General features: G+C 36.0%; 2 protein-coding genes and 1 long non-coding RNA gene across 9 annotated transcripts; 1 reads left to right on the top strand and 2 right to left on the bottom strand.

Annotated features, from left to right (window-relative positions):
- Positions 1 to 217: 217 nt before the first annotated feature.
- LOC122723665 (serine/threonine-protein phosphatase 7 long form homolog) lies at positions 218 to 5,041 on the bottom strand. 7 transcript variants are annotated; one of them, XM_043956626.1, is made up of 8 exons: positions 4,907 to 5,041; positions 2,508 to 3,354; positions 2,335 to 2,422; positions 1,860 to 2,258; positions 957 to 1,778; positions 812 to 885; positions 483 to 535; positions 218 to 415 (listed from the first exon to the last, which is right to left on the bottom strand). In XM_043956626.1, the coding sequence occupies exons 2-5, from the start codon at positions 3,350 to 3,352 to the stop codon at positions 972 to 974; spliced, it is 2,139 nt and encodes a 712-aa protein (XP_043812561.1). In that variant the 5' UTR covers positions 3,353 to 3,354; positions 4,907 to 5,041; the 3' UTR covers positions 218 to 415; positions 483 to 535; positions 812 to 885; positions 957 to 971. The 7 variants fall into 7 exon arrangements, with proteins under 7 accessions (XP_043812561.1, XP_043812556.1, XP_043812559.1 ...); XM_043956622.1 differs by having other exon boundaries at positions 219 to 415; positions 483 to 558; XM_043956623.1 differs by having other exon boundaries at positions 219 to 415; positions 514 to 558.
- Positions 5,042 to 5,611: 570 nt separating this feature from the next.
- On the bottom strand, positions 5,612 to 6,383 carry LOC122723742. The gene is made up of 2 exons (XR_006350862.1): positions 6,119 to 6,383; positions 5,612 to 6,015 (listed from the first exon to the last, which is right to left on the bottom strand). It is a non-coding gene; the product is annotated as an uncharacterized LOC122723742 (long non-coding RNA).
- Positions 6,384 to 7,701: 1,318 nt separating this feature from the next.
- Positions 7,702 to 13,391, top strand: LOC110615225 (NF-kappa-B-activating protein). The gene is made up of 2 exons (XM_021757000.2): positions 7,702 to 9,324; positions 12,827 to 13,391. The coding sequence occupies exon 1, from the start codon at positions 7,752 to 7,754 to the stop codon at positions 9,315 to 9,317; it is 1,566 nt and encodes a 521-aa protein (XP_021612692.1). The 5' UTR covers positions 7,702 to 7,751; the 3' UTR covers positions 9,318 to 9,324; positions 12,827 to 13,391.
- Positions 13,392 to 14,403: the final 1,012 nt, after the last annotated feature.

Below are 14,403 nucleotides of genomic sequence, written 5' to 3'. Positions count from 1 at the left end.
CATGCATGTTTCTATGCTCCCCTATCTTATAGTTCAAAGTTTTATTTTTTCAGTTGCAATGTAAAAATGTTTGTTCTTTAATTAAAATGTAAAATCTTAATATTTATGCCTTCAATACTAAAATCGAAAAAATAATCATACCATAAATTAACAAAAAAATTATAAAATCAACCCAAGATGAAATCAAAGCACCACTTGGGTCAACACATGTTAATTACAAATTCGCACCAATAATTACAAATCCACACAATAATTACATCAATTTTTTTTATGAGAATCTGATGTATAGTTGCCATTGTGAACCATAAAATTACACTGCTAGACCGACAACTTCAGTCTTTTCGTAACTCATTCTATCATTTGTAATCATTGACAACTTCAAAAGGCTATCATCTGATGAGTAATCACCAAGCACCTATCGAGGAAAAACAAATGAACGAGTCAACGCATGTTAAAATAAAAAGTACCTCAATAATGCTTACCTGTTGAAATGTAAATCATTGCCACTTATACCAAAAATCCGGCAGAGTTTCCCCTGAAATATGGGTTTAATGCCACCTGTTAATAGAAACATTACACTTCTATAAACTTCAACCTTAACCTCTAAACTTCTTTTTACATCTACCCAATTTCAACTAATAGCACATCGCTATCACGTATAATTAACACATGCACTGATCAACATGAAAGTGAATCATAATACTCAATCAATATCATAGAATATAATCAACTATCCAACAAAAAAAAATTAAGGACTTGTACAACAACTGCAAACAAAGTAATGATAGTGAATCTAAGAAATTAAACTCACCCAATTAATTTGTGGAATAAACAAAGTAGCAGCATCCTCCAGTGCCAGCCATAGAGGTGATGTTTCATTTACACCTGCAATGACAAAAATGAAAGTGAATAATAAACATGATCAAAAGATTTTAATTGAAACACTTCATACATACATGTTCAACTCGCAGTCAGTCATGATCACCAGTCCCACACCCTCGATGTCTCCTCTCATGTGGAGCCCGTAATCGACCTTGCCATGGACCCGGTGCGAGGAATTGTTGATGCTCCAGATCCTCCTGTGTCGACGCACTGACATCTGGATGTTGCACCACTGAACCAGAAGGATCAGACTGACCAAAATGACCAACACCAGCCTGGCCATATCCTAATCCAGGATTATATCCTGCAAACACATTCTCTGTAGAGCCGCCTGACATGTGAAACGGCCTAGAGGTAGAAGCATCATGCGCAGGCTCTGGTGGAAATGCAGGGAACATAGATCCTATCGGCGTAAATGGTACACCATACGCACCGGGAGTGAATGAAGGCATCGTATTCGACCCAGGCGTCCATCCCATGAACTGACTCTGGGAAGGATAATACATTGAAGGTATCTGAGAAGACATGGGTGGCACATTAGAGGAACTCGGTGCATGTTCGTATTCAGCTTGGGACTGGTGATACTGTATGGGGGGAGGCACTGGATGCACATCACTATCACGTTCTACTGTTTCTGGATGATCCCTTCTACGACCCCTGCCATGACCACGGTTTCTACCCCGACATCCACGTGAAACAGAATCTGGAATGGGTGGGTCATCTGGGTCAGTAGTGATGTGTGGTGGAGCAGGTGCTGGATGTGGAGCTGGGAGCTGTGTTTGCCGCCTCTCTTCCATCATACAGAATGATACAGACTGTAGGAGGTCGCAAATAGATGCCATGCTCCCCGTGGTCGGATTTGTCGCCATAGCTTGCATATGCTCCAGACCATCCTCCTGCAATAAAAGCATTCAATTATATTATATCTAATATGCAGTTATTATTGAAAATGACTTTAAACAGCATTAATTATTTACCCCTGATCCCAATGCCGCTCCCTTAACTGAAATCCAGCGTCTGGACACCCTACGGTACCACTCCATATACTCTGAATGAAAATGGAGTGGCCCTGTTGCTGGCGGGGCAGTAATTATTCGTCTATCTCGGGTGTTCCAGCGCGCAATCCAATGGGAGTGCACCTCAGCCCAGTTTGTGTCGCTCTTACGCAGGTCAACATCATGGAGTGCAGCAGATTGTTGTGGTTCAGCGGGAATATGCTGCTGCATACCAAACTGGCGCATGACCCGATCAGGCTGATGCCACTCTATAATATGAAAGCATACTAATGGCACTACAGCTCTCCAAATTTGTCGTCCTTGCCGACAATCTTCAGGTAACGACTCAATAAGGGCATCATTGTATGGCTCCCAAATTACCTGAAAGTAACATTCAATGGTTGTACACAAATTAATGTAGCTTTATATTATTTAACATTTCTTTTTTCCGTATTACCTGCTCAGGTAATAAACGATCTAGCTGATAACGCAGCTCAACGAGTACGTGGGTGATGACCTCCGTTATCTGCCTGGCATTACTCCACCTGCACAATATATTGTACTATCAAGTATTTCTTCACATATTACAATAACAAAGAAATTTAAAAATATTAATGTAATAACACATACCTGCTGCCTAGTGGAGCATCATGATGTGGTACTCGTACGGACAGTGTCGGCGAAACTGCTGTGATACGGTCCCATGCCCATATCTGGAGAATGAACAATGGACCTGCCATTTGCACAACTTCAGGATTTGTCGCCTTACATAACTGTCTGTACAGCCATGCCAAACATGCACCACCCCAGCTATAATTGCCGGCTTCCTCCAAGTCGGCTAGCAGAGGTAAAAACATAAGGTTCACACGTGAAGCTGATGTATCACTAAAAATAGATCCAATAGCCCTCATGATGTATGCGCGTGCGAACCTCTGCACAACTTCCTCATCGGGGTCATCTGGAAGCTGACTGAACTCCTCAGCTAGCCATACCATCTTCAAGTAACAACCTCTTAGGGCACTATTAGGTGGAACGACACCTAATAGTGCCTCACACAACGATGGCCAATGGTGGCGTGAACGCCCTGTAACAGCTGCACCATCGACCGGCAACCCGGTTATTAACCCTACATCCTGAAGGGTAATGGTCATTTCCCCTTCGGGAAACATAAACGTATGGGTCTCTGGTCGCCACCGCTCCACCAGGGCACTAATTAGATGCCAATCCAATGCAAAATATCCTAACCGTATTACCCCATAAAATCTAGTTCGTCGCAGGTAAGGTATTATTCGATCCGGAATGTCATCCAGATGTAAAATTGTTCCCGTCCTTCTGCAAGCAATTGCCCCAACTTCCATACTTCCTTGCCATATAGCCTCAGACCGATGATCGGCTTGTGCATATAGCAAGGATGGATCGTTTGGACCCGGTAAAATATAATTACGGCGGTCACGGCGATTGCGTCTTTCCTCCATACCTAATTATGTAAAATTATATACAATATTCAAACACCAATTATTCACTAAATAACACTACTTCATTTAACAATACAATAATATACATATTTAAAAATTATTTTATAAAAAAATCAAAAAATAATTACTACTAATTCAAAGGTATTCTATCCAAATATCACAATAACTACTATATCCAATAAATGTTTTATAAAATTAAATTATTTTATTTTTACAAAATTATTATATTTTATTATCATTTTAATTATAATTACATTTACAATATCACACCACAATAAAATATTATACAGATACACATTAACAAACTTTATTATATTCATAATCACTAACAATATTTAAATATCATTTATTCATTAAATAACGGAACATAATTTAACACTACAATAATATACATATTATATAAAAAAAATCACAATAAATACTACTAATTCAAAAATATTTCATCCAAAAATCACAACAAATATTATATCACATCAAATATTCCATCCTAAAATAACAACAAATATTTTACCCAAAACTCACAACAAATATTCTATCATAAACTCACAACAAATTTAACACTATTAATCAAAACAATTAAATTAATAATTAATTAATTAATTAATTTAATAATTTTATTAAACATTTTAATTCAATATTTCAAAAACTGTTAAATTTTATTACATTTTTTTATTTAATTAAAAAATTAAATTTCATTACATATTACAAATTATTTAAAAAAACTTAAACATAAAATAAATAATAATATCAAAAAAATTAAAAATGAAATACACGGATGAAATAATTTAAGAATTTAAATTATTATATTCTTTAAAAATTAATTTTAATACAAAAAAAAGGATTAATTTTAAAAAATTCATTTTATTAGAATACAAAAAAAAATTAGAATAATACAAAAATTAATTTAAATATTTTATTTGTTTTATTATAATACAAACATTAAATATTTTATTAATTTTATTTTTTTAATTATAAAATAAATTTAATTTCAAATAATTAATTCTATTATTTTCAAAAATTTTAATTTTAGTACAATACAAAATTAATTTTTAATCTTTTACACCAATTTTATTTATTTTATTACTTTATTAAAATCAATTTTACTATAATTCAAAAATTAATTTTAAATATTTTATTATAATTTTATTTATTTTATTATAATACACAAATTAAAATATTTTATTAATCGTAATAATTTTATTATAAAACAAAAAAATTTCTACTAATTAAATTTTATTATTTTTTAATTATATTTCTTTTCAAAATATTTATTCTCTTAAATTAAATTACTAATTATTTAATTTTTAAAAATTTTTAACTTCATTTAATAATATTTTTAAATTTATAAAAATTACATAAAAAATTATATTAACAATACTATTTATTCTGAAATATCTTATATTTTTTAATTTTAAATTTAATATATCTTACTATTTTAATTTATTATTTTATTTTCATATATAAAGTAAATATATATATATATATATATATATATATATATATATATATATATATATATATATATTTTAAAATTCAAAAAAAAATTAGAAAAACCTGATCAACGGTGTGTTGAAGAAGATGTGGTGATCTATGCCAAAGCGAAGCACCGGAAATGGAGAAGTGAAGAGCCGGAGGAGGAGAAGTGAAGAGCCGGAGAGGAAAATCAGTGCTGAAGAGGAAGAATGAAAGCTCAAAAGAAAGAGAGGGTGGGAGAGGAAGAATAAATGCCAACGTCTCCCCTGTGCATGCAGGCCCGCGTGGCTCTGCATGCAGAAGAAAAGTGTTCGCCATTGTAAGTGGCGAACACTTTTTTGGTCAAAAGCTTCGTCAGGGATTCCTGACGAAACTTTGATATTTGAGCATGTTCGCCACGCAGCAGAATTGTTCGCCACTTTAAGTGGCGAACAATTCTTTCTGCCAAGCTGGCGCGCCACGGGAGCAGATTACACTGCTCCCGTGGCCCGGACGAGCTTGTTCGCCACTCATAGTGGCGAACAAGCTCAGGAAGGCAGAGTTCGACACCCATGGTGTCGAACTCTCCCTTCTTCGACACCCATGGGTGTCGAACAAGTGTGTTCGCCAGTATGACTGGCGAACACGCTGCGTTGACACACAGGATCCGAAAATATTTTCGGATCCTGCATGTTTTTGAAAATATTTTTCTATTTTTGCATGATTTGAAAAAATGCTCGAATAGCAAACAACACAGAATATACAGATCCCATATGCATTAAAAAAAAAAAAAAAAAAAAGGAAAGATGCAATATAAATAATGCATTATATTATCACATTATTCAATTTATACAAAAAGGAAAAACTTGATTCTTCAATGAGCATACATTAACATTATGCAGTTGCTATATTCATATACATCCATATATAGACCATTATTATCGGCTACAATGCCAAGGGCCAACGCAAACCATAATTCACAGTGCTGTGCTTCACAACATTCTTCTACATGGACTCGGTCCAGCCAAACTCAGCTTAAAATGTAGTATAATACAACAGCAGAACCACCGCCTCCTTGAAACAGACCCCTATGTATCATTTCGACGGCAAAGAACTTGGCTGATGAGCCTCAACCAGGATTGACCACAGGACCTGCACATCTTCACATGGGCAAGACTTCACGTCCTTGTACAGAATGTATATCCCTCTCCCTGTAAAAACAAACTTTTCTTCAGTAATGCTTCTGTATCATGAAACAGAGACGAGTTACAACTTACAATGAAGAAATAAGAAAGAAGAAAGAGGAGATATTACGCTTTCTATTGCCAGAGTGCAGGCGATCCCAGAACTTCTTAAAGGGGGAGATGAAGGAGTGAAGCCACCCCATCTGGAAGATTTGGGTTTAGTTCTTCATACGGTAGGTGAAAGTTTGGAAGGAATTATAGGGAGAGAGTTAAAATCATGGGGGAAGATGTTTGCTTTGCTTAGTCTAAGGTGACTTGAACATTACTGTTCCTTCTTTCATCTTCCTGCTTTTCCTTTCCCTTTCAGGATTAACGATGCGAGAAAATATGCCCACTTGGTGCTCTGTCTTTGTCACTAGTTTAATCCCTTGTCCAAGGAGCTTAACCCAAATCAAGGGCGAAATCAATACGATCCTGATTAAAGTTGGTTAATTTTACCTTTGGATAAATTAAGTGTTTCGGTGAATATTGGCTTCATAAATAAAAGTTGGTTATTAATTGGTCCTGGTTTCTTCGTCTTGTTTCTGAAGCCAAAATCAGTTAGTTTACCTTGTTTCATTTTATGACACCCACTTGTGGGATTTCAGATTTCTTTTGTTATGTGTCAGCAGAATTAGCATGAAGCTTCTCTGGGAATTCTAGTATTAATTACAAGTTTTCTTATTTTTTTACTTATTTAAATCTTTTGGGCAAGGAGGTATGTATATATAATCCAACAAGAAAAATGGACTAATTAGTAGCTTCTGCTTCAAGGTTTCTTGCAAATTATCATTAATAAATCAATCTTAATCAGTCACTAAAACAAACAATCTCGTCTTCAGGCGTGGAAATCCAAGAAATTTGCAGACTCAACAGACAGTGGAAAATACTGTTAAGTTATTCAATTGAATCGGAGGAATGAAGTGGCCGGAAGATGTAAAGGTAGGGTGTGTTCCTGTGCGGTAAAATGTCGTGGTTGTTGGAGATAAACCGGTGACCATAACGCTACATATGCTTCTAAGAATAGAATTATTTGAAAAGTATATTCTATCTAATCATATCTTAATACCTTCCACCATCTTTTTTATGCATTTTTTATCTTTTATTTTAATAAAAAAATAATATATATATTCAATTGAAACATAATTATATCCACTTAATTTTGTTAAATGGTGAAGCAAAAGGAGTAATCTTAATTAGAGTTTAAATTCGAGATTTGATTTAAAAATAATTTCAATATTATTAAGATAAGCTTATTGATAAATAACATCACATCTCTTAATAACGTTGTTTTCTTTATTGAGGTGGTGAATTCTCCTTTAACTATATTTAAATTTTCTAATTCTGTATAATATTTTAAGATATGAAATAATTCTATTTAATTTTTAAAATCAATATGAAAAAAATATAAATTTAATTAAGAAAAATTGAAAAATAGTTAACTGTCAATGCATTTAGTTGTAAATAACTAAATTTATAAAATAACAGTTAATACGTTTAGTTGTGAATGATTGGATATATTTATCCAATCATTACTGATCCGAATGATCCGAATGCAATTTGGTTGCCCAAATTGAAAATTCCTGATCCAGCCCAGTTAGATTTTGGGTCTACTTGGGCCCATAAACGGAGCTGAGGCGGTCAAATAGGTAATTAAGGAGATAAATAGAGAGGAATCGCGCCCGACTTGAGCGGGGAGACATTGCTTGCCCTTATTCCCAATCATGGGCAGACCAGCGTCGATGATTGAAATTCCCGATGGACGGTATCGTCCAGAACGCCGAACTGACCGTTATACGCCTGAATCCGACACCTCCGCTGATTACCACCGCTACCGCGACCGGCGAAGTCCCTCTTACGAAAGCTACGATGAGCGTCTACGAGGAACCGCTCGCGGACGCTACGGCTCAAGCTCGCCCGAGTATTCAAGCCCTCGTAGAAGAAGCCCAAGCCCTAGGCCGATGAAAAACATGGAAACTCTGCCGAAAAAGTTTGGAAGGGGGCGCCCCTACCTCGATCGCGGTGGCTCTCGTAATTTAAGGAACTCGGAATCGGAGTCCGATGAGGAATTGATGGGGCTGAGCTTTGAAGAACGGAGGAGGCTGAAGAGGCAGAAGATGAGGAAGAACATCGCTAGGTATTGTATTTGGACTCTTACCCCAAGTCCACCCAGGGATGAGAACGAAGAAGATTTGGAAGGCCAAGCAGATGAGATTTCGGAGAGGTATGGGGAAGACGAAGAGAAGAGTGACTTTAGCGAGAAAGAAAAAGGAAAAGCGCGTGATGGGAAGGGTGTTTCAGAGTCTGATTCTGGGAAATCTCTGAGCAGCGATTCCAGGAGCGTTTCTAAGTCTGAATCTGAATCAAATGATTCTCGGTCAAGGAAGAAGAGGGGTTCGGGTTCTAAGCGTAGGGGCAGGAAAACATCTGTGGATTCCGATAGTGAATCGGACGAGGATGCGAGTGAGAGTGGGAGTGAAGCTGAATCTGATTCTGAAGAGGATCGAAGACGCAGAAAGAAGTCACGGAAAAGCGGCAGCAGCAGGAGAAGGAAGAGCAGCAAGAGAAGTAGCAGAAAAGGGAAGAGTCAGAGGAAGAGGAAGAGTAGGTATAGTGATTCTGATGACATTGGGTGTGAAGGATCCGATTATGAGTCTAAGAAACGGATACGCATTTCAGGTTCTAAACGTAGCAAGAAAAAGAGGTCTGAAACAGAGAGTGCAAGTTCATACCCTGATAAGAGTTCAGGTTCTGACATAGATGCAAAGGGGAAATTGAAGGCAGATGAGATGAAGATCCCTGAAATTAATACTGAGCCACTCATATTTAAAGAAAAGATGGAATCGCTGAAGATACCTGCCTTGGATAATGAACCTACGGTTGGGCCAATGCCCCTTCCCAGAGCTGAGGGGCATATAAGTTATGGTGGTGCATTAAGACCAGGTGAAGGTGATGCAATTGCACAATATGTGCAGCAAGGAAAGCGTATTCCTCGTAGAGGTGAAGTGGGTCTTTCTGCTGAAGAGATTCAAAAATTTGAGTATCTTGGGTATGTGATGAGTGGCAGTAGGCACCAGAGGATGAATGCTATTCGTATTAGGAAAGAAAATCAGGTCTACAGTGCTGAGGACAAGCGAGCTTTGGCTATGTTTAACTATGAAGAGAAGGCAAAACGTGAGCACAAGGTCATGGCTGATTTACAGAGATTGGTGCAGCGCCATATTGGGCAGGATGTTGGTCCTACTCATGATCCTTTTGCAACAAAAGCTTCTGATGGTGCTGATGCTTAGTAGTGAGGTGCGCTCGTCAACATTTGTGTTGTAACTTCCTTATTCCATTGGTTTTGGTTCTTTATATTTGTTCAGATGTTTGGTGGAATAATAGATACATGTATGCATGACTTTTTTTCCAAATTACATCTTTATGCGTAGGGTTCATGTTTTGCTGTGTATTTATACTAGCATGAGATTTGAGATATTGATGAGTCTAAAAGGACGAGTAGGCTTAGTTCTTTTAATACCTTGTTTGTAAAAACAAACCACATTACTAGTGAAATTTATATAAATGTAATTGTGGATGCTGTATTGAAAGATTGCTATACTGCTTAAGTGGTGTTAGTTTACAGATGTGGTTCCTCTTATTTTGAACCTTACTTGCGTATTGTTGCAAAACTTTCCCATAGAAGTGTATGTGTAATTGTTGCTATGGATGTGTATGAATGCATGGTATTTTCCATTCTCGAAGTCTCAATGAGGCTTTTGTTTTAATTGATTGGTCGTGATTGAGTGACATTAACTCTTTGGTTTGAAGGAAAGACTGATGATTTTGTCTTCTGTGTAAACAAACTGGCAGTCTCATGCTCACTGAAGAAAATAAAAAGTTCTGATGATTATCTGATGTTCTGGCAACTTCTAATTACTGCTGGAACAAGTTAAGATTATTTTGATTAAGCACTCGATGACTAATAAAGAGATCTTTTAATATGTAGTTTGAGAAAGCAAATATTTGATTTCATAGACCAGCACCTCAGCAAGATAGAAATGTAAATTTTGTAGGATTCCCAGATAAAGATGGAATTTGCAAATCTCAGATGTGGTTTTTACTTTTTTACTGAGAACATATTTGTTTTTATTTCTTGATGTATGCACCTAAGACATTAGGGAATTGTGAAATTGTGCACCAAAGTTACTTCTTCAGCTTAACCTTGTTTTTGATGGATTTCTTGTTGAGAAAAAAACATTTAATTGTGATGAAGAAAATGTGATGTGCATTGTTTATTAGTTAATAAAAAAAGCCTGCATTTTCTGTTTTGCATTTAGTGTTGAGTGGCATGGTTAAAAATTAGATGCTAGCCCTAAAAGTTATAATCAATAAATTTTAATAGTGAAATACTATTTTTTCTTGTTTTTTTGGTAGCATTGGAAATGATTTACATGTTTAAGAATGAGAATAGATTTGTCTAAAAGCGTCTTTGAATATTTTTGAAGTGTAATAAAAGAACGTCATCCAATATTGTCTCACAAATTATTCTCTGTAGTAGATACTGAACATGTTATTTTCAAAAAAACAAACTGAGCTTAGATTTCTTATGATTCTACTTGTAAATCCAGTTCAAGATGTGCAAGAGCAGGCAGCAAGATCTCTAAATTCTTAGAATTAAAATTCAGTTGAAAATAGCAACTAAAGTCTCAAAACTCTTTCTGATTCCTGCATTAGGTTGCTTCAAAATTCTGTTGATGTTAGATGCCCATGATTGTTAGCAGCTAGATTGAGGGATTTATATATATATATATGTATAGAGAGAGAGAGACGTCTGCTGGATCATCAATGAGGAAATCATATAAAGGACCCAAGTCATCATCAGGAAGATGCTTGAAATATACAAGACCACCAATTTTGTTTCGTGCATATATATATATATATATATATATATATATATATATGATTGATACGAGTACCTGAGTAATTGTTTAACAAGTCCAATGGAGCATCAGCAACAGAGACATCAATGTCATCAGCAAGCTCAAACATGTGGTTGGAAGATCGTTCAGTGAATAGAGAAAGAGTGGGCACATTATCGTCCACATCATAAAGATTTTGCAATGCGAAGATGGATGTTTTTCTTACACTAGCACTCTTCAAGCACATAAGGCAGATGGTAGTTATGATTGAGTAGCTTCTGGTGGAAGAGATGGTTGGTTGGATGGAGATCTGGTGCTGCTGGCAGTTGAGGTGATGGGGGAGGGACAGGTGGTGGAGAAGAGGAGAGAAAGAGGGAGAGAAGGTGTTAGTGTGGTGGACAGATACATAGTAAAGAAGAGAGAGAAAAAATAAATATTCTGACACATATGACTCATCAACAAGTTAACCGAGGAATCGGTGAGAAGAGGTTATGGCGAGTTGATTGTTATCTAAATTAAAGTTAATGGGGTTTTATGTTACAAATTGAAGTTTAGAACAATACTGGTACAACATTGTTACAAATTGAAGTTTAGAACAATACTGTGACAACATTATAAGTACATTATAAGTTCAAAAACAGAAGGTGAAATTTATCCACAAAATTGTAAGGAAATAGTCCCCTGCAGTCCAGTAGAGGACCCTCCTTTCTGCTGACTATAGTTGCCTGTTTCAACATGGAATCAACCTGGAGTCAGCACTACGCCGTGGATTTATTTCCTGTATGTAGATTACAGAGTGGTTTTTTTATGGGATGTAGGAACTTATGTTTAGTGCAATTATGCGAGCAGAAATAAATGATGCAGGAAAGTTGCAGTGGGAGCAAGGTTGAGGCTTGAGACTCTTAACCTTTGATTAAGGTCAAAGTGAACTTTTTATGAAATGCGCTTGTTTAAATGATTGTAAAAAGAACAAAACTGCTGTTTTGAAGTCGTAAATATGTTTTAAAGTTTTTATATTTAGCGACATTAAATTTACTTTTTAAAAAAGGTTCTACTGTCCTCTAATCAACATATTGAAGACCATGATTTGTTCTTGAGAATTATAACAATAATGTTAAAGAAACCTCATCGAACGCTTGGAAGAAGAAAATCTCCTTTTCATCCAGAATTTAAACAAGGGTATAGATTGGTTCTTTTAAGGAAGAAGAATAATAGGACCTAAAGAAAATAAAAAATAAAGATAAGTAGGAAAGATTAAGCAACAAGAAAGAGAGTATGACAGATCAAATTGGTTCCGTGCTAAGTTTAGGGTGGCTGTTGTTAGGTCTCATATTATTCCCTCGATTGTGCAATCCACATTGAATTTTCCAATATGCTTTAATGTTCTTCATGAATGTTGGTTCAACTGTGTGTCGGAGGATAGGCTCTTTCAAAGGAAGTAGCTGCTCCACTATAATTGCCTTGATTTTTTTGTCTTTTTGAGTTTTATATTTTGTCCATTTGCTTTTCATTCTGTGTTATGCAAGATTCAAAAACTATCATTTAAGCTGATTTTTTTAACACAAATCAATGATTATTTCACTGTGGCAATCAATACTGGTTGGCAAAAGAAGTCTGATATGCTTTATGAGTTGATGATACAAAGTGTTTATTGGTAGCATAAACCATAGTGAGCTCGGGAACAGAATGCCTGGCCCATCTTTCTTTCAATTGGTTGTTGTCTCTTTAACATGTATCCCGGGTATTTGCGCAGATATAATGTGAGCTTTCATTCAACTTTATATACATGAAATGTCTGTTGTTCTACTGGCTGCTGATATTGTTAACTGGAATATGATGTCACAACTCACGAAGGCAAAGTATTTCAGAATCTCACGGGTGCTGTATTGACATTTCAGGTACCCTATCTGGAGACATGCTAAGCAAGTAACAACTGGGTACTTTGTAGACTCTGGATTTAGATTTTTGGGCATGTCAAACGGTTGGCTGGAGATTTCAAGAATAAAATTCTTAGGATTTTGTTCAAGAAGGTGGTAGAATGAAAATGCTTCATAGCAATACAAAAGAAGAAGAAAATGGAAACATGCAGTATAGGAGGTTTATTGTCCTCAGTTTGCATTCTCAAATTCATGTAAATGCTAAACCTGGTTTGGCGACTGCTCATGCATGATGAGCCTCAGTCTGCAACCGGAGAAAAACTCTTTTATTGGAGCAGTGGACTTCTGTAATAGTGTTGGTAGTTGCTGATTTCTTGGGAGCTTTATATTAGTGGACCTGCAGTCCCATTGCACATGAGCCTGTGGCACCTTTTATTGATCAATAGTCGTGTATTATAGTAACGTTGGATTAATATGTGATTGTAAGGTTGGATTATTATGTGATTTTAAGTTTATTTAAAATCTCACTGCTGCAGCTGCTGTAAGTTTCAGATTATATAAGCATGTCTTTAAGGAACTTAGGTCACTCTTATCATTTCAAGTATATAACAGTATCTGTATTGGATTGTGAGTGATCAGTGGATACATTAAGTTTCCAATGAGATTTGAGTACCAATTAATCTCTAAAACTCGCTGAAGAGCATTTGATGTTAGATTTGCTTGAAGCTGAGGTAGGCATGTGATGATTGTGCACCTTGCCTTAAGCACGCCATTAGGAAGGAATCTCAATTCTCACATGAAATGAGAGGACCTTCATCCTGTGTTTTCTTCTCTACTCGATGCTTTTTGACCCTTGTTTTGGTAGCATCGAGTGTGCTTTCATGATGGTGTTCGCTGCTTTTGTAATGATGATATTGGTTGCTTGGGACCATCACAATTATTTGAAAGGTCTCTGATCAAGATAAGCATATGTTGTTTGTTTTTCTTTTTCGGTGAAACTATAATCAAATGAATTATTCATATGTATGTACGCATTTGTCTTTTGAAATACTGGATTGGTCCTCCAGCTTCAGCCATATGCTTGTCATTAATTGCGAAAATCCTCCTGAAATGCAAATGTCGTTGAGGTAGTTTGGAGTTTAATTGCAGTTGTAATACTGATGAGAGAATAGGCCTGTTTCGTGTAAAATGATCGTATTTCAGTTGGGATGTTGGTAAATAAAACAACATATTGATGAGCATGGTCTCTGGAAATATGGATTAGAAAGCAGCATCAAAGTAAGTAACTATCAAGATAGTTGGGTTGGTCCAGAGGAAATGTCGCTCAAATCACATGGGGTGTTGATTTTGAGTGAGCATAGGCGTGGTAATGTATCTTAATCTCTAAACGAGTAGGGGTTATCAAGCACATGGGACGGGCGGGAGCGGATTGGCAATTTGCACGGATTCTCCTAAGGATACATTAGTGGGAGGTTAAAAATTAAGGATGTATATATATATATATATAATCAATATTACATTACTTCTTTTCTTAAATCTTATCTATGACATTTTCAATAGATTCTAGTTAAGAGTACCTATTCCCTTGGGATGGTAAA

This window comes from Manihot esculenta, chromosome 5, assembly GCF_001659605.2.
Source record: "Manihot esculenta cultivar AM560-2 chromosome 5, M.esculenta_v8, whole genome shotgun sequence".
Taxonomy (NCBI): domain Eukaryota; kingdom Viridiplantae; phylum Streptophyta; class Magnoliopsida; order Malpighiales; family Euphorbiaceae; genus Manihot; species Manihot esculenta.
Note: the sequence above shows the minus strand (reverse complement) of the source record. Positions and strands in the feature narration are given on the sequence as shown.